Below are 25,530 nucleotides of genomic sequence, written 5' to 3'. Positions count from 1 at the left end.
TATACTTACATATAAATTTTATTTTATTAAGTTCAAAAAAACCATAAAAAATATTTTAAAAAACCATATAAAATTATTTATAATAGTGCGTATTTGCAGTACACTGCAACATTCTAAATAGACTGCTCTATTCATCTTTATGTTACAATATATATGACCAGACCGACGTGTGATGTTAATTGTATATTATATAATTATATTATATAATATTCTAATTTATATATATTGCAGCATTCAAATGGAGTACACAATATTAACTGACGTTCCAAAAGGGTGTGGCAAAAAAAATAATCAGTATGCTTTATTATACTGTATTTGTGAAAAAGTGGATAAACATAGCATCCCTTCAGAACAGATCTGCTAAGACATTTAAAAAGTAACTGTTTACATTTGAATCAGTTCCTTACTACATGAATGGATCAGACTATATGACTAAAAAAAAAGAGTTATATACTAGGGCATAGTATCTCTACAGTCCTGTCCTTGCAACGTGTACAGATAGCATTGGTTCCTGTTTTTCTTGATTACAACTTCCCTTTAATTTGCATAACCAGGTTTATAAACCACAAATAGACTGTGGCTGCTTCTCCATAGACAGCAATTTTTAAATGATAGTTTATGAACAAGTTTATCATTAAAATTATGAAAAATATTATTAAAAACAAAAACAATTCTAAAATAATATACAGTACCTTGAAATAACTAGTCAGTCATGGTGGATTAAAAAGCAAATAAATTAAATGACAAAAGTACTGTAGGAATTAATTAGTTAGCCATGGATTGACCTTTGCTGAACATTTATTAGTTCCCTGTATGTTATCTTGTCTTGCCTATTTGTTATGTTGGATATTGTTTTAATTCAATAAAATTTGAATAAACATAGAATGAAATAAAAGTGGGTGATATCCTCAAACAATAAAAGAGAAAAATAATATACACTTTAAAAACGTTATAGCACCATTATATTAAATTTTTATCCTATTTAATCCGTTTTATCCTTAACAAAAACATATGAAAAAAGTGAGTTAATCAGGACAACACATGACAAGATAAGCCCATATTTCAAGCCACCTAAAATATAAAACAATGTTATGTTATCGACTTGTAGAGGAATCTTCTCAAGAACTTGAGAGAGAACTACCGAAGAAACCATGGTCAGGAACATTGGCAATGATGACAGCACACCTTTTGGCCGTATTGGCAAGTACTGCATCAACCCAACGAAAAATAGCGCACCGAGATCGCGGGCGATGCTGAAAAATGCTGTAGTGTCCAAGTGCACCCATTCCTGTCGTGCACACCATTTTGCAGCAAGCTGAAGGGTCCAGTTTGGGTCGACACCTAGCTGTTGCATTAATAAGCACTGGCCTACTACTGCAGAAGCAAGGAAGATTGTAACAGTGATGTAGGTTTTAAGGCCGACCTTTGTGACATCCATTCTGTCTACTGCAATACCAACAATCACTCCTGTAATGATATGAATTAATTGTCAGTTTTTCATGATAGTTTGTTTCCATTTAGAATGTAAATCAGTGTATACATATTATATGATGTAAACATTTGTTTGCTTCTCCAACTTGTTAGTGGAGGTTATATCATCTCTGTTGGTTATGGGTAAATACATTTTTAGTATATACTGATTCTGATCATCTGCCATCACCTACATCTTTATCATATATTTTCATTATACCTATTATCATATTTTCAGTATTATTGTTATTATTATCATTATGATTATTGCTTATTATTATTTATATCAATATAAATAATTGTAGTAATTGTATGCTTAAATAAATACCAATGAAAAGTGGGTTTGTATTCATATATTTTTTTTGCCATTAGATATGCTGTTAAAAGCAAATTCAGTGTATAGATGTCTGCAGTAGTTTACAATAGGAACATATTTTATTTCTTCAAAACTTTTCTTAATATGAACAGGATGATTGTATTCTGAACTATTAAGCAATGTTACTGTGACCGTCAATGAATTAAATTAGGACATAAAAATTAAGCTTACCTATAACAACACCAATGAGAGTCTGGTGAGGAAAGTGTGTTGCTATGAACACCCTGGAGATACAAACAAGGACTGCAAGAGCGGCCAACAACCCCCACGGGATTGCTGGACTCACCACCTTCTTGTCTGCTTCCCTCTCTTCCTTTAAGTTTGCAGGTTTCTTTGCTGGCTGTTTGAGGGCGGTTTTCTCCAGATCGGCAGACAAGGCTGACATCATGATAAACCAGACAGCCATAGTTACGAGACAGTGCCCTGATGGATTACCTGGAGAATAAAAGAATTTATGAATGATACTGTTGTATTAATCATAGTTTATAGTTCACACCATGGACTGGTAGTAAAAACTTGCTATATAATTCCATATTCACACATACAGTTATATAGCAATATAAACATGAAACTATGGTTAATTATAACAACTCCATGGTATAACCTAGAAATCATTAATAATGTTGTATTATTCATAGTTTATAGTTCACACCATGGACTGATTACAGTAATAAACTTACTATAATAACTCCATGTTCACACATACAGTATAGTAATATGTATAACAAGGTGGTATAATCATGGAGCTGTTTTTACTATAACAACTCCATGGTATAACCTAGAAATTATTAAAAGATGATAAAATATTGGATTGCTCATTTACAAGGATTAAAAAAGTTATTAACTTCCAAAAATATACGGATAGAAACAATTTTGTCATTAATGATTTAATGACATTTCACTACAAAAATCCTTAAATTTGTCAACAGCAAATTGAAGGGCCTTTGCAAAGACATTAAAACTTGAAAGACAACAATTTTGTCTAAAAATATTATTGAACTTTAGGCCTACAGTACATATTATTCAATGCTTTCGCATTCATTAACACCTACCAGGTCCTGTCTCACAAGTTAGCTCAAACTGTTTGAGGTTAGGACGCCCTCCATTTGCATATACATCTGTTTCTTGAACCCACCAATAAGGACGTTGACCGAACAAACACCTGAATTGTGTAAATAAAAAAAAAAAAATTAAACTTAATTTAAAAAATTCTGTTTATCTTTTATTTCAGAAGAACAAGGTTGGCATAGTAAAAATATAATTGGAGAAAAAATTTTAAAAAAAATATTTTCTCTCTGTATTCTTCATTTGTTACTGGGCAGCCATAGAGAAAGAAACAGTCATGACTATTATAAGATAAAGTTACAGATATGTGTCATAAAACATAATAAAATATACAGTTCTTTATTTATGTTCATTATTTTTTATTGACAGAAACTTGTTAGCTAGATTTGTCCTGTAAAGTGCTGATTGGTTTAAGAATATGTTAGTTAATATTTAACATTCCACTGAACATTTTGAACGACATTTTGGTTAACATCAAAACCTGTCCAATCATAATGAACATCAAGATAACAATGGGCGGGTGATGAACAATCAATATTCAGATGAACAATATTCAGATTCAGAATCTGGTCACAAACAAAAATATAAATTTTGTATCTCCCTCAATAATAATAAAAATACATTGAGCGCCTCCTTCCACACTTGGCCTTGACTAATGCCTACACAAATTGGCTTACCACTTTAGAATGACATTCACCCATTCTGAAATAACAGCAGCCCAAAGAACTTTCAAGCCCACGACCCTGCTCAGTGAATACACGATCGGAAAGAAGAACAGAAATGAGTTTCGAGGATCACTTAATTGTGAAAGATACATCATTGTTGATTCATGCTTAGCAAACGAATTCTGCAACTGCTCTATCAACTCAATCTCATAAGAATACCCCGAGTAATCCATGACGCTAGGCCTAGGCTAGGCTAACTGGGCTACCTTCCTAATTCACACGCAGAGAAACCGAGCTTTCTAGCCGTGTCGCTGAAGTGGTCGCAATGTGCGCGTGGCAGACCGATTGATGAAAACATGAAGTTGTTTATCTACCTGGATTTAGAGTCTAGCAAATATCTAAATACCAAACTATCAATATTGGCGGCGCTCTTCTAAAAAAGTAAAGCGTACGCTGCCTAGCAACGTTTACTTTGTGGTGGATTTAGAATGGATCTTATTCTTGTTTATTCAGACTTCGGGTGTAGAGTGCTGTATTTCAGTAGCAGTGTGTGGTCGCTGTATTAAAACTAATGCGGAAGTGGACGGCAAAGCAGGGTAGAAAGTGTTCACTATGAAAACACTCGATTCAGATCGAGCACCTTTGAAGCTGGTACATGATGGTAAGATAAGATAGGAAAGAGTTTTCTTTTGATTTGGATTTAACATCACTGGACTGTGGCTTTTTTTCTGATTTTTAAATTTTTTTTTTATCATACATAGATTAAATTCGTGTGAGCATGGCATCCTAATTTTATGTACTGTCTATGTACATAGACCTCTTACCATTATTGATGTATTTTGGTTTGGGATTATATGAATTTTTAGCCTGTGGCAGCATTAATAATATTCACTTTTTTCTCATTCAGTTGAATTATGCCATGATGTTGCTTTATTATAAATGAGAAAATATAATTTTTGTACTTGATATGTTGCAAGAAATGATGAGTGCTTAATAAATAATGGAAAAGTGCAGCATGATAGAGATATTACCTCCATACAGTAGCATTACTACAAAAGAATTTTTTTTAATCAATACAATTTTAAACATATCTTATTAAATTCTGGATTTTTAACAAAGTTATAAAGATATTATTAAATGAATTTGATTTGTTTGTTTTTCAGAGACACCAATGGATGTGACACTCCTGAATCTTAACCAGCAGCATCCTGCGCGTGAGCATTATCATTTCCGTGGCTTCCCAGCTCATAACTTTAGCGAAGGGACCCAGCCAAAGCTAGGTCCCCCTGGAGTACCGGAGGCTGATTTTCTGAATCACAGCTTCAGGAAAAAACAGCACTTTGTCAAGGGTATGATGTCATTAATTCACTTTAAATATAATATTACACAATTTTTTATGTTGATTATAGTAAGTTAGTGTGCGAATGTAGTAAGTTTTATGTTAGGCTACATCAATATTCTTGTAGTTATTTTTTCTTCATCCTAATTCCAGTAGACAGGGGTGGAGTTATATCTTGTTACCTTTTTTATAGAAACTTTTAAAATCAGTATTTGCATTGCAGCCATTGTATGAACTGATAGTAACAGCAGTAGCATAAATTGTGTTGTTGAGTCTTGACTTCTTTTTTCTCATGCCTGCAGATTTTTCTTATATTTTTGTACATTTTTACATCCATAAATAAACAATAATATCATATTAATAATTTTCAAAATTATTGTTATATTTTTAGATTAAATTATAACAATGTAAATATATTTGTTTTTTGGTACAGTATTACTATTTTGTTATATTGTAATTATTTGTTATTGCTAATGATTATTATTGTTATTAATTTGTTATTTATAATTATTTTATTTATGATTATCATTAATGTTTGACCATTGTAGTTGTGTTTACAAGTATTTTCATTCTTAGGTTTGCCACCTGATGTGAAGTGTGATCCCCAAAATGACAATATTCTTGGTACTATTTTTTTTTAAATTCTCTCTGTTTGATGTGCTGTGTTGTATCCTATTATTCCGAATCCCCATTTCACAATCATCGCAGATAATTAAAAATTCCATTATAAGAAACACCTGTCGTTCTTGGCGATCAAATTCCAATGTATTCACTCTAATGATCTCTATTTGATTTTCTTAATCTGTTTATTATATCTATATTAGCAGGCTTCAAATAATCATTTATATGTATAGCTTCTAATAATAGTCAAGTTGATAATATCAAGAGCCATAACTACCCCATCATTTAATGATTCAATTCTTCTGTTTTTGTATACTAATCTCGCCATCATTATGTAGCACTAACAATTTCCTACTACCTCTAACTAACACAGAATTTTTTATTAATCTGCTCGAACACAACTTTCGATTTGATGACAAAGGAGTGCACATAGATTAACATTCCTATGCACTTCTCTGAATCTGCTAGTGCTTCCCCCCTACCCCATCCCCTTTACTTATTTTGAATGTCAAAATAGCTAATTCATTGCTGCCAATAAGATTCTGAAATGGAATGGCAACCCTGCCCAGAATTTACCCCTACTAAGAAACCATCATACCATGTACAATCTATTTCAGTGAATAAAATTAAATGGCCTGCTAATTTGACAGATACATTATATGCAGTACTAGAAATACTTATTGTTACTTTAAATAGTTGTAGCATGCAATGTAATTAATGTTAATTGAACTGTGCTTGTGATTCTATGCATGTACAGTGTTAAGCATATATCCCCAATCCCTCCTATCCTAACCTTTTAAATGTTATTTTGTGGTGAGGTGAGTGGTCAGCTGGTACAGCAGTACTGTAACATATATCTGTTCTATGCGAGACTGTCTGAAAGTTATTGAACTTTGTAAATTAATTATTCAGTACATAAATCAATATTTTATTATGTTAATGTTCAAAGTTACAATAATTTTGTAAAAATTTTAAAATTGCGAATTCATGGTTTCAAGGGTTTATTTTAATTCATTTTAAGTCTATTATTCTGGAAAAAAAAGGGAGATAATTTAAGCATTCATTAGCTCCACTACGGTATGCCAAAACAGAGTAACAGTCTTCATTGGTTCTAGTAACAGAATCTCATTAAGGCCTTGGTGGGAATTGACAAGCCAAGGCAATATTTGTCTTTGTATTAATTTTGAGTAGATATTTGCCATTTCTTGGCCTTTAATTACCAAATGAACGAATAATGTAAAGGTTAATTCTTCGTTGATTGTTTTGTTCAAACCTACAGCATTATTTTGTTATTGTGTGAATTTTTAATTATGTGGCTTTTTTTAAAAATATTGTTTTGTCCTTATTTTGGTACTTTATACTAAAATTTGCAGTTCCAAATGTTTATGTGAGCCACCTTTCCTAATTCATCCTTCTACGTTTGTCAGTGGAAAATTCAGGGGGGGTGGAGGCCCAGCTGACCCGGACCCCCCTAAATTTTGTAAAAATTATTTTTTAAAAATGGAGAGAAAAAGAAAATTATATTCAAATTTAGGCCTGAGAGTGCCATTCCGACCATCTGGAGGTGCCATAATCATTATTTTTTTTCCGCCTCAGCCCCAACCCGTGGGGCTGATGTGGGTGGACCCTCCATCAATGAAAGTTTCTAATTGGGCCCCCTTTATTTCAAATTCCTGGATCTGCCACTGTTTGTTCAAAATATCAACATTCTTTCTTTGTGATTGACTCTGATGCAGTGCATTCCTTATAAATAATGCAAACTCACCTGAAAAAATATACATACTGTAGTATGATGTAAACATTTGATCAGAATTTACTGTTCCTACTTTAAGACATATCGCAATTTAAATGCATGTTTGAATTTGTTTTGAAGGACGTGTCATTGATCCAGCCCCGGAGAACACCATTGAGTATGGAACTAACAGGATGGCACCCAGCAGGGCTGATCCACTCCCTCTCAAGACCCTCTTCTACAAGGAACATATCACGTAAGCAAAAGTGTTCTTTTTGTCGTGGAATTTTAAAAAATAATAATGCCCAGTATTTTAATTGAAAAACATAGAATTTGCCGACTGATTTTTTGAAGGCAATAATACAGTGTATTGGGCAATATGAAAAAGTATTGCCTTCTCAGGGATAGGAAAAGTATGTTGAAGATAAAATGAAAATATCTGTTAGTACATGATATTTGTTTAGAATGCAGTGCAAATAGTCTTAAGCTCTTTTTTTTATTTGTCCTGGTGTATTATTCTATAAGTTGTTAGTTTTTCATTTTTAGGTTATTTGCTTTAAAAAGATGCAGGTTTGTTGAGTGCCACCAATAAATATTGTTAATAAACTAATTTTATTATTAATTACAGTATTACTATTTAATTGGCAAGAACATTATTATAGTGCAATGTAGTGATAATTGAGCATTACACTGATGTCTCATTTGCTTTAATAAAAGGTGACTAAAATTATATGACACTATAATATATTAATGTAAACGAAGAGCAAATCCGAAAATATACATGAGCAGAAAAACCAATTTTCAATAGAAAGGTAATATTTTACACAGAGCAGGCGATCTAAATATTGACATTTATTTTACAATTTTATTACTGTAGCTCAACAAACAATTTAGTAATTACAATTGTCATGATTCAATCATTATAGTATAATGTTGTAGATGAGAGCAGCATCAGAAGATGACATTGGTTTATTCTATTTTTGTTGCTCCTAAGCATGAATGTTCATTTCATGATAGTTTTAATGTTTTAATATTATCATCATCATTATCATCATCATCATTCCAGTGGCGGATGAAGGGGGGTTCAAGGGGTTCGGATGAACCCCCCTCTGTGAAAAAGCGTAACAAAATACTAATTGGTCCTGGCTTACAAAAGGCATGCTAACCTACCTAGGCATAGGTTGGCAGATCGGACAAACTGGGCTTGGCCCAACTAGCCTTCAATTAAATAAATTTAACAAACACTGTTTTTGGTTCAATGTCGTAATAATTTATGTATGAAAGTGCGTTCTTCAGGCCCATCAATCCTTGGAGAAAAGACTACATATCAAACTACTCAATATTGTTGGAATATAAAAATACAATGCATATGTCTTTTATTTATTTTTTTTCTCTATGTATAGGCCTAAGAATGAGATAAAATTACCCGACCTTTTTCAAGAGAGGAAAAACCTTGAATTTTGAAGAACTCAAAAGGTCATTAAAAGACACCTCAGAAGTCGGGAAAGCTCATTTCAAATTTTTCACGGGGGACGACCCCGGACCCCCCTTTCTTTTTTGGGGTTTTTTTGGGAATTTTCTGAACTCCCCTCTTTGAAATCTTGGATCCGCCCCAGCTTTCTGTTTTATTTATCCATTCAACATAATTTTACAGTACTTTGTAGCATTTTATGCTGAATTGTGTCAAGCTAATAATTTTCTTTGATTTTAGATCTGCAGAAAAAAGGAAAAGAGAACATCAAATGAAAGAAGCAGTGGAGGATATAGCAAGATTTAAGACAGAAAAATTAGATAAGCAGTTGTCAGAAAGAGAAGAAAAGAGAAAGGTTTGTGTAATTAACATTATTTATGAACATATTTTTTTTAAAACTATATAAACTACATTAATTGATCATGTTTGTAATAGATTTTAATATGTCTGAAACATCTCTTATTCAAACCCTCGATCCATCAGCTGAAAATATATCTAACTTTTGAATGGCTTTGTATCTAATATACTCTTATTTTATTGTACAGCAGACCATAGTACAACTTTCAAATACTGTATTTACATTTATCAAATCTAATCGTCAATGCTATGCACTGTGAACATTAATTAATTATGTAGATAACTTAATGGATCAAGTATTCATTATTTTTTCCTATATCTGACTACAGGATTTACAGATGTTGAGGGACTACCAGCCATGGGGCAAGCCAGGGGCAGGGGCTCCTAAAAGGGACACCAATATACGTACTAAGGCTCTTGATACAGTAATATTATATGATGGGGAGCCTGTGGTAAGTAGAGCATCAGGAACATTATGTTATTTAACCTTAATACATTCCATAGACCTTTTATGGATCATTTTTCATGTTAAATATTCATCTAATTGAAGTTTGCTTTTATTATGTTTTATAAAAATTAATTTTATATTTAATTTTTTTATTTACTTTTTTAGCTACTGAATAACAGATATGGTTAAATTTCCCCCCATCATTATACATTGAAGAACAAAGACATTGTTCCATTTGTTTATGTAGGCTTTGTGCAGAAAGCTTATGAACAGTATCATAGTTATTTGATTTAAAACGTAGTTATAACTATAGAGTACAGTACTACAGTGTTACGTCACGATACTGTGATACTACTCCGTTGCTATCGGCGACACAAAATGCGTTCAACTAACGCCATTTTCTCCACTGACAAACCATTGATCTCAATTTATAACGTAATTTATTCAAAAGTTGTATCTTAATTTTTCTTTGTAAATGTTAATTGATGATTAAATGTGTGTATGATAACTAATATAATGCGAGCTTTTTGTGTTTTTAGTATACTTTGATGGTAAATTATTAGGTTTTAAAATGCCTATTCCAGAAAGCCTATTCAAAACCATTAAGATTTCGTATATGAACGGTAACCAATGTCCAGAGGGTGCCACCTGGTGTTGTGACGACACAACTGTTGTACTCTATTATAATGCATTAGTTTTAGGCATATGTCAATGCCTCTATGGCATCCTGCCTCAATTGATTTAACCCATCTAACACATGTACTTCATTATGATCTGGATTATTGCATAGTGTTGCAGCTACAAAATCATTTTATTATTTTCCTTAGCAAAAATTTCTTGCATTTGGAAAGCCAGGCCATGGGGCACCTTTACGAACCAATTCTGGTAATCAAGTCACTTGTATCCGTGCCAATCATGACATTCGTTTCTGCGACCTTAAAGGAATGAAAGAAGCTGTTAACAATCATGCACGCTACGCAGTGCCATGTCACGAAGGGAAAGGTTATGCAGACGAGTTAGGTAAGATGATGGTCAAATTGCAGTCTTGTACCGTACGAATCATCATACAGAGTTTTTTTCTATTTTATATATATTTATTTGACAAATAAGTAAATCTTGTATTGTTAATATTTTTGACATTTTTATTGTATTGTGGGGAAACCACTCGATAATTAATTTAGTTCGCTTTCTGGTTTTCCTCTCCTCTTGTTGTTTCTCATTGAATCTGTTCTGTTTTTATCCTTTTTTTTATTTTTGAGAGAAATAAATGAAATGAAATGAAATATAATGAAATGAAATAAATTGAGTAAATTGAAACAGATACTGTAGTGAAAATAAGTATTTAGGAATCATTATAGACAACATGAATTGGAATATACTTTAAATATAAAGAAAGCTAAATTCATTCACTAAGCTGTCTGCATAGAAATATTCTCACTTTTGTATCACAGTACAATATTAAGTGTGCTGCCTTATGGATATATAACATGGTACTATAACCTTACTGAATACAATGAGATACAAATCAATAGAGTCACAAAAAAAATGCTAGCAAGATGAGTGAACACACTTATATTGATGAAATATCTTTTTGAGAGTGAGGTTATTACTCATTTAATTTAATAATAAATTCAACTCTCATTCATAAAAAATACTCTGTGACCTTGCTATGTCCTATAGTTGATATGGAAAACAATGAAAATCTACTTAACTCTATCTACACACAAAACTCAAATTTTAAAAGATATTCTATTCATTATTTTGTTATGGTATACATAACACCTCCCATTTTCCCAGTTTTTAAATATTCAAAAATAAAATAAACTTATTGTCATGACCACAAAACAAAGTGAACATAGAATTGGTTTCCTTGATGCCTGTCTCTTATACACATCTAGATGTGTATAAGAGACAGTTATTATAACGATGATGACTATTATAACAATAATAAAAGCATTATAATATTACAGTGTTGAAAAGCATAATGTGAACATTATTGATAACAATAATAACAATTATAGGCCAATACAATAATTACTATTAATTACAATAATGATGATTAACTTTAATAATAAATATAAAATTGGTGAGGAAAAGTAATTTAAATTGACTATACTTTATAATCCTATTTGAGTAAATTACAATAAGGCCCTTAGCAACCATATAGAATTTGATGATTTCATTATTTAAATGTTATTGAATTGTGATTGAGATTGATAATAATTGAGTTTGATGATATTGATGAATTGACTAAATGCTTAATTGATTGATTATATACATAGGCCTATATATATATATATATATATATATATATATATATATATATATATATGAAAGGCTGATAAAAAAAATATACAGTACAATGTAAAAACTGTCCCTGAAAAGTTGAATTGTAAACCTGAATTGTAACACCTCCTCTTCCCCTGTTGGACATTTTGATGCCCCTCATATTCCCGGGGCCACCACTGCTCTATATGTGTCATTAGAATGATATTGTATGTACTGAAAGGCAAGAGATAGTTAATCATCTTCACGTTGGCTGAGCAAGAATAGAAAACAGATTTTAAATGGATGAATGTAGGCTTGAAATTGTGGCTTCAAGTCACCTAGTGAGAAAGGTGACCTTAAACCCTGCTGCTTATTGTGTCGATACAGTACTGCATCAGGCCTGAGAATACTTAATCCTCATTGATTTTTGTATTGTAAATGTTGGAAGTATTGATGTGGTGAATGGTGCCAGTTGCTAACATCATTAGCACTGATTCACTTGCTAATCATCTTAGATCCTTCATTCAAAGATTTTGCTGAACTCCCTCTCATGAATGCTTCTCGAATTAAATGTGACATCTTGAAACCCTTTCTTCAATGCGTACAACTCAACTTTTTTTTTGTAACATAGGCAATTTCATAGTATGGGGTTTTATGACAAATTATTGTCTTGTAAATTTATCATCTCTGATCAGTGATATTAATAAACCCTATCGCTTAATTTTTAGTGTTTTTTTTTAATGACCAGATTCCTAGGCCCAAGGCTAAGTAGCAAACATGACTTCTTTTCTTATTCTGTTCCCTGCTTAATAATAAAGTCACAAAAATGAAATAATGCATATTTGACTACCAAATAAAATTTTATTTATGAATCTTTAGAAGTGCCTAGATCAATTTAAAATAACTGTAACAATATAGTCTTTTGATAAAAATTGCTCTTATAAAACTGAAATGTGTAATGCATTGCAATTAATTTCTGAGCATTATTTTTTTGTGACCTATTATGTCATCATTAGGAATACATAAGATAGAAATTTGTTGCTTCTCATTCACTACTGTGTGGCGACTCTTTTGTGTTGATATTGTATAAAAAGTATTTGTCTATTGTGCTTCTTCCTTTCAGGAAATATGGTTCTTGAAAAAAGGACTCAAAGAGAGAAGGAACGGTATTTAGAGAAGATGCAAGAGAAAGAAACGGTAGGGTTGATCGTCATAGCAGCAATCGATCAGCGACCGTCATTCAATTGACATATATTTTTTTAGTATATTTTTATCAACAGAAGTCTCTATGGGAGATGAACTGCTATTCAGCAAATATTATTGTTGAAAACAATATTAGTTTCCATGGGGATGAGATAATACATTATTTAATACATCACCTGTTCAGCTGTAAATTCAATTTAAATCATTGTATCTGTTGAGTGATTGTTCCTGGTTTTATGTAATTCATCCATTAATATTAAATTGCAACTGATTGTTTTATCATTCATATGATAATGATAAGGAGAAAGAGTTGTTCTGAATCGTGTCAGCACAACTAAAATTTAGATATAGTATAATGTTAATGTATGAAACCAAACACTAACAATTAAAACATTTAATTACTTATTGGAGGTTCAGGTGCAGATCTAGAGCTCACCCTGGCTATCGTATAGGTTGGTTCACAGGGCATGGATATGTGGGTGTCCACAGGGTTGAATCCCCCTTATCTTCAGACGATTTGAGGGTTTTAAAATTTCGCTATTTATGGCATTTCTATTAAAAATTGTGAACAAATTGAAATAATTATAACTTACTTCATATATCCCTGTACATATTTAAGCAATTGGGATATTGAATTTAATTTTTATTATCCCAACAGAGACAGTATGTTATTTCAACATGAGAAAAAATAATTTAAAAAAATATATATAAAACAAATTTCATTTGGTCTTTAAGAACGATTTATTAATTCACATTTTAAAGAAAACCTAAAATGAAATTGTAGTGTGCTGTTTTTGCTAGAAATCTGGAATAGAATATATGCTCAAATTTTTTACTATTGATTTTAATTTAGTGGAAACACGATCCATTTGGACTGCCAGGAGGGGGAGCTCCACTTAAGACTAATTCAGGTAAAGTATTATAATAAGCAGCCGCCGAGTTAGATATGTAACAATAATAATTAATTTTTATATATTGTCAGTTGTTGTTTTGTAACTGTTGTACGGGTCAAACCTCTCCTGCGTGAGAGTGTTCCTCTGTTATAAAAGAGAGAACCAATGAATCTTATCTTATCTTATCTAACAACATATAAAATTGAATAACTTAACTGAATTTTCAATACTATAAATTTGATATAATATAAGTGGAATTAAATTATCAAAAAAAATGTCCAGAAGAATTGTTAAGAAATATTTGGCATATTTTTCAACACTGTGTAAAGTTTAATTTGAACTCATGTGGCACAAAGGTTAAAGTTTTGTGTTTCCAATTAAAACATTGGGACTTGAATCTCAAGTCACAACCTGGTTGTGTTCTTGGGCAGTGCACTTAATCTATGTTGTCTTTCTTCAAAGAGGAAGTGCTGTGCACTAATTACTAAGCTGCATTATTATGGAATTTACTCCAGGGATCCGAGATGTGTTCCATATGTGTTTGGTCCGATCATCCAGATGAACAAGTTAATAGTGGAAACCACATAGAGGCCATTTTGATTACCAAAGAAGCTTTGCCATTCCTACAACTCAACACTTATGCAATTATTATGCATCTCTTTCTCTAAATAATAATATGAATGTTTGAAGTATTCTTCTGCACTGCATATTAGTTTTCGTAAATCAATTCTAGAAAAAAAAAATCATTATGATTGATTCTGTCTGTAGATTGTGTTCTAAAAATACATTGACATTATTTGGTGTGTGCAATCGATTTTGTTATTCTTCTCACTAACAAAGTGCGAGTTGTATTGCAAATAATGTGAATTCTGAGGAATTACATCTGAATTATTGCCTTCTGTGGCTTGTAAATCACATTTTTTAACAGTAATAAATTGGCTATAATGTGCTAATCGTTTGAAAGTAATTGAGAAAAAAAATGTGTTTTGCATTTTAGTAAGTGTAGCTAAAAAGTAAATGCTTCTTTTTACTATTTAAAAGTGCAATTAAATAATAAAACATGATCATTATTGTTAATAATTACTAACATTGTTGCTTATTATTGTTATATCAAATTATTATGAATATTTTTTTATTATAATAATAATAATTTACTATCGACATATATTTGTGCTTTCATCAACGTCTATTAAGCATCTGGATGAGTTAATGTGCATCGTTTAAAGCAATGTATGTGACCAAGTCCTCTCCAAAACCTATACAAATAATTTTATCAAAATTATTTTTCTTATTATTAATATTATAATTGTAAAATATTAGTACAATGTTTAAATTATTAGAAGCTGTTAAAATCTTTTTCTAGGTAAATTACAAACACGTCACAACATCACGTTGATAAAGGATGCTAAAGAAATGAGGGACATCGAACATCGCCATCTCAGAAAAGAAATTTTGCAGTCACATCACAATGGTAAGTATGGTATATAGGATAATAAGTAAATATATAAATGTAATATCTAAATTTCAAATCTCACAAATCAATTTTATAACGAAATGTTTAATAAAGATACACCATATAAATAAAATATAATATTAATTGAATACAATTAAACAACTGAAAAAATGAAAATATTAAATTAATATAATAATTTGAATACAAATAATTAACTGAAAAGAAGTAAACTGATAAAGATGCAAAGTCCTTGTAGGGGTCCTTCAAATATGATACAAACAAATTAAAATACAAACTAATATACTCTCTTCACACTTTAGATTATGTTTGCATAACAGTGAAAATAGATTTCTGAAATAAATGTTATTGATTTGAAATAAGTGAATAAGCAAGGTTCAGCATTGTGCATCTGCTACATTTGTTGAGTGGCATTAGACCTTGATGTAAAGCATAGGGATGAATAACAACACACTGTCCACAAACAAATTACATGTCCATTCAATGAAAGTGTTTACAGTTTAATCTCTTGTAGTAACACCTGCTGTGTGCTTGTTTAACCTTATCAATCATTTATTTTCAATAAACACTTTACCCCCCAAGTAATTAATTGAGAAATTGTTGTAGTTTGATGTGCTGTATGTGTAAAATATTATTCTTACTAATACAGTACCATGGTGCTGGTATTTATTAGGCTTGTAAACAGATGAGGGTTTCCATGGTTTTCACTGTACTACCACCTTTTAAGTGAACTCACTCTGATAAGCCAAACTGGCTACCCCTTCCCTTGCACTAAATACTATATAATACAACATGATGATGAAATTAACCATGGTGAATACTTCAGCTTAAGAGAATTCTGTTAACTCCTTACTTCAAGCTCTTCCCTTGCACCCAACCAGGGGTTATACAGTCCTTGTATCCATGTCATAGGTATCCCTTTCCCTCTCCCTCCCTTTAAAGAATCCTAGTTACTGGCCAGTTATTCCTTATTTAACCTAAGAGCTTGATCGTGCAACAGTATTGCATCATTTAGGGCTAATTATTATTATTATTATATAGAGCAGACACAATACAAAGCAATATTATTATTATATTATTATTATTATTATATTGTAATTTCTTCAACAGAACAATCAGAGAATATGAAATCAAATAATGATGCACCACGTCATTTTGAGGTAGGATTTAGAAGTTATAACAAGAGCGATCGCTCACCGGTCCGTGTGTTCAGGGAGTTGGTGTGTTCTATTCAGCGTTTACCGCTTTGTGTATGCACCTTTCAGATGAGGCTTTTTGTTGATACTATTAAAAAATGCTTAAAACATGGAGGAAATATCCTCCATGCTTAAATACAGTACACAGTGGCATAGATTATTATATTGGGTTTTTGGCAAGGGTTTATAATAAAAAAATAAATAAATAAAAAAAATAAAATAAAATGTTTTCAAATAAAAAAATAGAAATTAAAAATTTAATACCAAGACGCGATTCAAACTCATGACCTTTGGTTTTTAGAACACATCCTTATCCGACCGCACCATCCATGTGACGTGCCCTATTAGTGCTGGCAGTAATGTACAGTCCTTGCAGTAATGTACAGTCCTTGCTAAAACCCCTTTTTTGTTTTGTAGGTGGCACCCTTGTATCAAACTGAAAAAAGGGGCCATGAACATTTTTTTGGAAATAATGTACAAAATTTCCTGCACGTGCGTTCAAAACTGAACGGTTTTAAAGTTTGGTAATAACAACAACTAGAACAACAATAACAGCAGTGAGGTTCTGGGTCCACCTTGCACGGACTCAACAAGATCAAGATTCGCTATATTTGTTCAAGAGCACAATTACTCAATTGTTGAAGTAAAAATGAAACAAGTTACAATATATTGTTAGGCAAAACTAATCCTTTAGAGGATGAGGTCCCTAATAGAAACCAGTTTAAAAGTCTTAATCCATTTTAAACTCCTTTGACACATTTAAATTCTCAATTATTTGCATTTGTTAAAAAGGGGATTAAGCAATTTTAAAAATAATATTATAATGCTGTTGATCAAATAATTTTTTCAGGATGATGGTAATTACGATCCATGGGGTAAAGGCTTCGGAGCTCCAGATCGAGATGAAAAGGGGCGTGTAAAGCGTCACCCTTGGGCAAACCAAACAGGGGTTCATGATTTTATTGATCCAAAAATATCTGTGAGTTTATATTTATCTTATCTTAAACAATTAAATAAATTATTCATAACTTAGTTTAAATTATATTTTGATAAATGTATTTCAATTTGTAATAGCATTTGTCCTTTGGTCAGTTGTGTGTATTGGTTCTTACTGATCAGCTAAATTATTACATGTAGGAAAAGCAAAGGTCAGTGGTGCTGAAAATGGTGAAGTTCATGATGACAACAATGATGATTATAATTAGGATAATGAAAATTATGCCAACAACAATGATGATAGCAAAGATTACTGAATTATGATGCTGATGCCAAATATAATAAGGATGATTATTATGATGAACAGGGGAATAGACTGGGAGACCCCCACAATGGCAAATGAGTTCTGCTATGTGGTGTATTGCAGTAATATTTTCAATTTTCAATTATTAATATGAAAGTTGATTTAAAATTTTTGCAGGGAGGTGCATTAGAAACTAAATCTTTTGGAGGCGGGGGATTCAATGTTGATGCTAAGGGGGAGAAAAGAACAAAGTTTTCTGTAACACTTGACCACGATCGAACCGGAGGTGAGTAGTTAAAGACAAGGTTTTATTTTGTTCTTATTATTTACAAAACATCTAGATACAAAAATAAAAAACAGAACACATAAGCAACAAAACCTTCCTTCCAGGAATTGTTAAGGAGGTCTCTCTATGCATATATATTTACATAAAATTAATGATGAATTACAAATTTTGAAATAAAATAAAAATTTAAAAAAAAAATATTTTTATTAATATTTTTCTTGATGGAATTTATACAGGCAGACAAAAACATTTTGTTTAATGCTAGATATTAATTGCTTCTTTCCCACGTTCTTTCATATTTAGTAAAATATTACAAACTGTATCTTTTTTCCCTAAGGTTTTCGTACAGCCAGGGGTCATTCAGGTATCAAATCACGTTTTCCTGTGCACCCTACCCACATTATAAATACTTTCCTGGATAAACCGACTATCTGCAGGCTACAAGTTTGTGAAGGGCCTAGGCCCAATCGTAAGCTTGATCGGTACTTGGCAATGCCCTTCCTGTCGGTTTATCCATGTAAGTATCTCACTAATATACTAATAACATCACTACTAGTTTGTTCAATTTCACCTGCATACTCACCCGGTTTAATTTCTCCACTAACTTAACATTTCGTTATATTAATATCATCTTTATGACATAATTGTTATTTAGAGTGTTTTATTTTCATCTTCATCCTCACCTCAATTCATTTGTTCATCATTTGGCTTCTCTTTGGAATACTTAGCTAGCTGATACAGTAGTATTCCAATTTTCTTTCATCTTGCAAATTTTAAATCTTAAAATCTGTCAACCATTTTCTTTTAACTATCCTAACCCCTTACCTTGAGTGGTTAGGTGGGTAAGTCACCACAAACATGGCCTTGTTTGGGGTGACTGAACTTTAACAAAAAAATTTCATTGTTTTTGTTGTTTTAATAATTGTGGTTGTTGATTTTGGTTTTATCACCATCACTGCTGTTTTTGTTGTAGTTTTAGATTTATCTTTAGGATATAGGCCTACTTCACTCATTGTATTTACTTCACAGAGCCAATACTTAAAGACAGTCAGAAAACAAAGCTAGATGGTGGGTTTTATCCTTGGGGAAAACCTGGGGGAGGCGCTCCTTTGATGGACGGACAAGGTCGCCTAGCCGCTGGGATCAGTGGGAAGATGATGACCGACAAGTTTGGCTACTCAAAGCCAAATGTTGACGAATTGAAAGCTAAACAAGAATATTTGTCTGACCTTAGTAAGTTTTTCTTTCTCCTTTGCACATGCAAATTTACGATACCTTTATCAATCTCTTTCTTCTGCTTTGTAGCCTGATTATAAACAACTGCCAAAAACTATATCATATGCATGTTCTTAATAATTATTTGCTTAGTATTTTTATATTGTTTGCATATTCTTCATTCCATATTCTTCACATTCACTGAATTTGTATTTTATCTATATACAATTGTATTGTTAGGATCATATGATAATTCTTTAACCTTTGAAAATGTTGTATTGTGGAATTATCACTGTCGATGTAAAGCCTAATTCAGCTAAATTAAAGTTTCAATATATTTAATAAATTGGTTAAATTTTAATCCAAAGTATATATTAATTTGAATGATTTCAAACCCAAATTTAATATATAGATACCTTTTGCCTTGCAATGCCTGATTCCACAACAACCTCCAATAATTGATAGTGGATTTATTAGTATTTTTTAACCTTTTAAATGTAAAGAAAATGGGATTTTTGAGCAACAGCTGTTAAGAAGAAGTATCGAAGAAGAAATTAAGAGACCTGGTAATGAGGTTGGACCATGGATCCGAGAAAAAGAGGTTGGATATCCAAAAAAGGACCCTGTGACTGGGGCAGTGCTTGCTGTACACCATAAACCGGTTTCAGATGTCACAAAGCTAGTGAGTTTGTAGATAAGAACTGTTCGGATTAGAAGAAATCAACTTATGCTATGCATGGGGCGGATGCATAGGGGGTGCAGACAGTGTGATCCCACCCCCCCCTAAATTGTATTAAGAAAAAAATTGTTGTATTGTTGATATGAACATAGTACCGGTAAGATTTTTAAGGCATGACAGACTGAGAGTACAATTTTCGGGCAGGTAGAGGTCCATTCTCAAAATGTTCTCATCTCAGCCCCAACCATGGTGGGGGTGATGGTGTGGTGTAGACTCTCACACACTGCCTACCGACAAATCCTGTATCTGCCCCAGGCATTATATCATAAGTTTTGTGCCAAACTGAACATATTTACAGACATATGCATATCTATGCAAATCTGTAAAATATATGCAAATATTAACCAGTGATTGATGTTTTGCAGAGAATGGATATTCAAATCTGTAAAATATATGCAAATATTAACCAGTGATTGATGTTTTGCAGAGAATGGATATTCGTTCTCATGCAAGGCCCTCTGAAATGATAAAGTACAACAGTGATCTCGAACAGCAAGCCAGGGAACGACACATCAACAAACAGGCGGAAAAACAAGCCTCAAGGGATTTATCTGCCCAGGTATGCTAGCTAGAGAATAAGAAATGTAACTACAAACTGTATTGTGGACCATATTAATCCTTTGTCACATGTCTGGTGGTATGAAGCTCATTTTCAGTTATTTAAAGACAGAAGAATAGTTAAACATGAATCTAGGATTGGCTACCTGCGAAAGCTTATAATTGTGATAAATGTAATTAATTAATGTTACTAATTAATATTATAAATTAGTGATGTCTGTCTGTCTTAGAGCGAAAAATAAGTATACAGTATATTTGAATTGCATATTTAGGTGAGTTATTAAATTCCAATTGGAAGTTGGAGTATAATTTTGTATCTTATTGATCATGTTTTGATTATAATTATCTATTTGTCTTTACTTAGTAATAATAATTTATTTAACATCAAATGAACTGTAACTGTACTACGCTGAAACGTATCTTGCTTCACTATTTTCAAAAATTGTCATATGATGTTCATTTTATTTCCCCAGCACCACACAAACTTTGATCGTGCCTGGGGTAAACCAGGCCATGGTGCTCCTAAAACCACCAATAACCGCCTGTCCCTGGACATGGAGAAGGAATATCAGGTACATGTTAATTGTAGTCTGCATGGTGGAAGCTCATAGGCTCATTGCATTGTATATAGACCTTCACCCTAGAAGTTAGCAATGGCATTAGGCCAAATAAAAAAAAATATTGTGTTGGCCATGCCCAACCGACCCAAATGGTTCAAAATTGAGAGTCGGCATTTTAATTATTTATTTTTTTTACATCGAAAAATATTTTTTAATGAGCTAAAAGGCTGGAATAGGCCTATTTTGTGACGGTAGGCAATGCGACAGTGTTATGCGATCGTTTTGCTCTTCAATATATATTTTAATATGGCCTTTGTTTAAGTTTTGTGTATTTTCTACTTTTTAGGCATAAATAATTTTTGGTAAAAAAAAATAAACAAATAATAAAAAAGAAAAACTTTTCCTACCGACCTACCCATTTTTTGGATTTTACCAAAATGTGGCCAACACAAGAATTTTTTTTATTGGGCTTATTCTTGCCAGGTTTCTTGTGTACTGTATCCTAATTCTCTTGATCAAGCATCAGGCATATTCTTGAAGCTTTTGTTGATTTACATTTAAATTTATCTAACATACTTTGCCATTCTCTGTGCTAAATTGATACTAAAACAGAGGTGGCGCCAGCAGGGGGGGGCCAGGGACCCCGTTGGGGCGAGCTCCCCCATCCCCTTCGTCGGGGAGAAAAACCACAATTCGTCAGGGAGAAAAGAAATTATATGTATTTTGTACATATTAGTAGACCCTAAAATCGATGAAATAAGCCTTGAAACGCCTAAATTGTCAAAATTTTTCGGGGGCTTTTCAACCTGGACTATTTACGAAACATTTAAAGCGCCCACTTTGCTCTCGTTGGGGGAATCTTCCCACTCGTCGGGGACCCTGCACCCACCGTTGGGCAAATCCTGGCGTCACCCCTGTACTGAAAGAGCATGATGAGAAGATGTCCTACTACATAAATCACACTTGTAGTGGTAAATGTGGAAACAATTACAGTATCCCTTCCACATGGCAGTCAGTAAAATAATGTAACCCAGTGGTGGTACCGGTGGGGGGGTGGGGGCCATACTAAGCCATAAAAACTCTGCTCAGGACCCTACCCGAAATTTTTATTCTGGGACCCTGATCAAGGCTCTAGTCAGCCCCTTGGTTTGGACACTGCTGTCGGACATTTCAGACCCCGTCATCAGCAAATTTCAGGAGCCACCACTGATGTAACTTTTGCTCATTCAGTTATAAATCACTTTCAAATTGCACATCTTCATTTTTAATGTAATTAGTTCATTTATAGCAGTCAATTTTTTTCCTAATTTGCATGGCTTTTTATATTCAATATTTTCTTCAATTTATTGAAACAGGAATTAATATAATTTTCCCCAAAAACAGTTATAAATTTCTTGTTTTGTATTTACTTGAAAATTTCCTAATTTAGGGGGCATGTTGACACAGTGCATATCAGAGTGGAATATAGGGGTATAAACATGGGGGTAACTTGGGGTCAATTAGGTGGTATAGGAAGGTGAGGGTTTCTGGCTGGGGTAAAAAGGTGATATTTAGCTAAGTGTCCTTTTTTTGCTCAGGAAATCATCAGGGGTGGCACAAACTTATTATGGGGCTTTCACCTCAACACCCGCTGAGTCATAACATTACATGCCCGCACTCTAAATGTACTGTTTGCACAGCTTTGAGAATGTCACATCAAAAAAGTAATTAATATGCTGCCCTCGATGGCAGATTAATTTAATTATATGTTCACATTTCTTTCACTCTTTCTATATCCTCATTCAATGCATGAGTTAGTCACTTAGTTTCATTTTCCATGCCTATGTGGTTCCGTAGGGCGATATGCATAGCCAAGCACCATGGACTCAACCGCATGCTTCTATAGCTATCAGTAAACCTTGGGTTCGAACCACTGCTCTCGAGAACCGCTTCAATCGGTATTCCGAACAAAATCTACCGCAGGTAAAATAGATGGTCACTAACCACTTAGCATGCACTTCTATTGATGTTTTTGGCATTATTCATTAAGCTTGAACACTAGTGGTAGAAAAATACTAACATCTTTTTCTGTCTTTTAATGAATCTTTATCGTTGGACCACCATACTATTAAATAATTTTAACAATTATACAAATTCAGGCATGATAAATCACAATAACAATTAAACACATTTTCAGTTTTTGATGGAATTTATGCTGGAAAATTGAAAACCTGGCTAGGCAAATAATATGATATGTTTTAATTTTTTCATTGATGTAAGTTTCTATATACAAGATGGCCAGTGACTGTCATCCATGTTTTGGAGCAACTACTGTATTATTCCACTGATAATTCTTTCAACTTTGTGTTACAGAGAGCATTTCCTGTGCGTGTTCCCTGGGCGACATATAGTTTGCCTTGAGGACAGTGTATACGAGTGGCATTGATTTTAGCGGAACACTGAACATTAAATCTCTGTCATCCATTTGAAATGAATGTATTATATTGGAAGTCTTCAACAAAAGCATTGTCAGATAATCAGATTGGGTATTATTTGTAAATATTTCAAATAAATACTTAAAGACTATAAAACTGTTAATAGATTTTATTTTTAATGTGGTATTTAAGTATTTGTATTCTTAAGGTGCATTTTATAAAAATGAATATTTGTGCACAAATCCGTCCAAATGAGGGTATGGTGTATTGTGATGAGGACAGTGTTGTTGCTGATGATGATGTAGTTGCTGATGACAAAGTTGATGGTATTTATTGGGACAAAAAAAAAATTAACACTTAAAAAAGAATGATGTTTTGACTACATCATGGTGTCATTTTCAAGTTCTTTTTTAAGCATTATTTTTTTTTATAATTATTTATTCCAAACGTACTTTTATTCCTAATTATTGCAATGTTCTATTTTTAAAAATGTCATTCTAATCCAAGTGCTATAGGGACTCAATTACAGGATCGAATATATTCTTAATTAAACCTCTCACTTGCAAGGTTTAATGTGCTGAGTTGTTAGTTTTGAGAATAAATATGTTTAGCAAATCTAAAAATAGAAAGGCAAAGCATTGTAACCAATTCTGAATGCACTAATGGCTTCTAAGACCCACAAATTTTCTAGTGCATAGAAAGCTACTATAATATTTTTTTTTAATAAGAGATCAAACATATCATGTACTATTGGCAAAATATACTGCTGAGAATGGAAAATGAACATTTCACTGAAGGTCAAATATTGACATCTCAATTGGATTATGAATAAATAATGTTTTTTCCACATTCAAAAAGTCTGTCTATGATTAAATTTTGCTCTCAGACCTGTGGTTAACTGTGATACAATGTCTACAGTTGCTCAAATGTTACATATACTGTTGTTGGCAGAAATTTAAATGTTATGTATGTCTTATGGCCGTTCTTTTTATGTATTTTTAAAAATCTTATGCCAATTCCAAAGTAAACAGATTTCTTTTGTTGCTACTTGTAATTTTTATCAGGCGCAATTTTATCTACAGTATTTTTATGTTTATGTAACTATATACCATATCTTGCCAATTCTATTGCACACGTGTGTCTGAATGTGTATTTCTTACATTCTATTCAACCGTTTATATTTTTTAATGTGAATTAAAATATTTATAAAGCTCAAGGTCAATATTTAAGACATGTTTCCCTCTAAAACAGAGTACAATAACATATTGAATACAGTAGTCCTCTCAAAGTACAATGTACATAATGTTGAATAAAACATGTCCTAAGGTAAATCCATTTAATCATTTTGTACAGTTGTGTGATTAATGTTATGTTTTAGGCTCTGTATTCAAAAAATGTATGTTTAGCATCTTGAGTTGTCATTATAAAACATCAAACAATTATGTGTGACAGATAAATAAATGGGAAGATGGACCTTTCTGTAATGCCAATCAATCTTAACAACTGACCACTCTGAACAGGGCCAGGAATAAGCACGTCCTACAAACACACACATCCCACAAACATTTACGCTGTTGTTTTGTGAGACCTTAGAAAAACAGTAGGGAGCTTTCGATTGCACGACGACGGTAGGATGTAGAACGTAATGACATCACTAAAAGTCATCTGCGGATGCGAGAACGTTAAGGTCACCTCGTCTAGTGGATTCTGGAATGCAATTTGGCCAAATCTACGTCTTCAGAGAACATAGGACGCCATGTAGGACAGTCACGCATGAGTGATTCGGTTCTAGCGTCGCATTGTCGCACAAATCAAAAGCTCCCTAATATCCAAGGGGCAGGCCTTAGCGGAAAGGCCCATTGTATCCTAACTAGAATGTGTCCAGTTTTTCTTTTTAAATGTTCAGCAAAGGGGTTTGGTATATGACATGCCTAAATATAAAG

The 25,530-nt window shown here is 32.6% G+C and overlaps 2 protein-coding genes across 5 annotated transcripts; one reads left to right on the top strand and one right to left on the bottom strand.

The window, feature by feature from the left end:
* Positions 1-5: 5 nt before the first annotated feature.
* LOC117101981 (glucose-6-phosphatase-like) lies at positions 6-3,956 on the bottom strand. Its single transcript, XM_033242130.1, has 4 exons — positions 3,589-3,956; positions 2,899-3,008; positions 2,018-2,281; positions 6-1,467 (listed from the first exon to the last, which is right to left on the bottom strand). Exons 1-4 carry the CDS (start codon positions 3,807-3,809, stop codon positions 983-985), a joined length of 1,080 nt encoding a protein of 359 aa, XP_033098021.1. The 5' UTR covers positions 3,810-3,956; the 3' UTR covers positions 6-982.
* Positions 3,957-4,025: 69 nt separating this feature from the next.
* LOC117101979 lies at positions 4,026-24,927 on the top strand. Of its 4 annotated transcripts, XM_033242124.1 has the most exons (20): positions 4,026-4,237; positions 4,740-4,925; positions 5,492-5,539; positions 7,410-7,524; positions 8,980-9,094; positions 9,426-9,548; positions 10,372-10,564; positions 12,936-13,009; positions 13,869-13,926; positions 15,272-15,379; positions 16,490-16,539; positions 17,426-17,554; positions 17,993-18,101; positions 18,439-18,465; positions 19,131-19,334; positions 19,820-19,998; positions 20,483-20,614; positions 21,087-21,185; positions 23,010-23,135; positions 23,526-24,927. In XM_033242124.1, exons 1-20 carry the CDS (start codon positions 4,189-4,191, stop codon positions 23,571-23,573), a joined length of 2,172 nt encoding a protein of 723 aa, XP_033098015.1. In that variant the 5' UTR covers positions 4,026-4,188; the 3' UTR covers positions 23,574-24,927. The 4 variants fall into 4 exon arrangements, with proteins under 4 accessions (XP_033098015.1, XP_033098016.1, XP_033098018.1 ...); XM_033242125.1 differs by lacking the exon at positions 5,492-5,539; XM_033242127.1 differs by lacking the exon at positions 19,131-19,334.
* Positions 24,928-25,530: the final 603 nt, after the last annotated feature.

This window comes from Anneissia japonica, unplaced genomic scaffold (assembly GCF_011630105.1).
Source record: "Anneissia japonica isolate Jap-2015-1 unplaced genomic scaffold, ASM1163010v1 scaffold997_len2565447_cov190, whole genome shotgun sequence".
NCBI classification, from domain to species: Eukaryota; Metazoa; Echinodermata; class Crinoidea; order Comatulida; family Comatulidae; genus Anneissia; species Anneissia japonica.
Note: the sequence above shows the minus strand (reverse complement) of the source record. Positions and strands in the feature narration are given on the sequence as shown.

Coding starts and splice junctions, on each gene's coding strand:
- LOC117101979 (XM_033242124.1), top strand. CDS start 4,189: ATGAAAACACTCGATTCAGATCGAGCACCTTTGAAGCTGGTACATGAT. Junction 18,466..19,130: donor TACAGCCAGGGGTCATTCAG/GTATCAAATCAC, acceptor TTTACTTCACAG/AGCCAATACTTAAAGACAGT. Junction 19,999..20,482: donor TTTCAGATGTCACAAAGCTA/GTGAGTTTGTAG, acceptor GATGTTTTGCAG/AGAATGGATATTCGTTCTCA.
- LOC117101981 (XM_033242130.1), bottom strand. CDS start 3,809: ATGGATTACTCGGGGTATTCTTATGAGATTGAGTTGATAGAGCAGTTG. Junction 3,009..3,588: donor GTGAATGTCATTCTAAAGTG/GTAAGCCAATTT, acceptor TACACAATTCAG/GTGTTTGTTCGGTCAACGTC. Junction 1,468..2,017: donor TCTCATTGGTGTTGTTATAG/GTAAGCTTAATT, acceptor ATATCATTACAG/GAGTGATTGTTGGTATTGCA.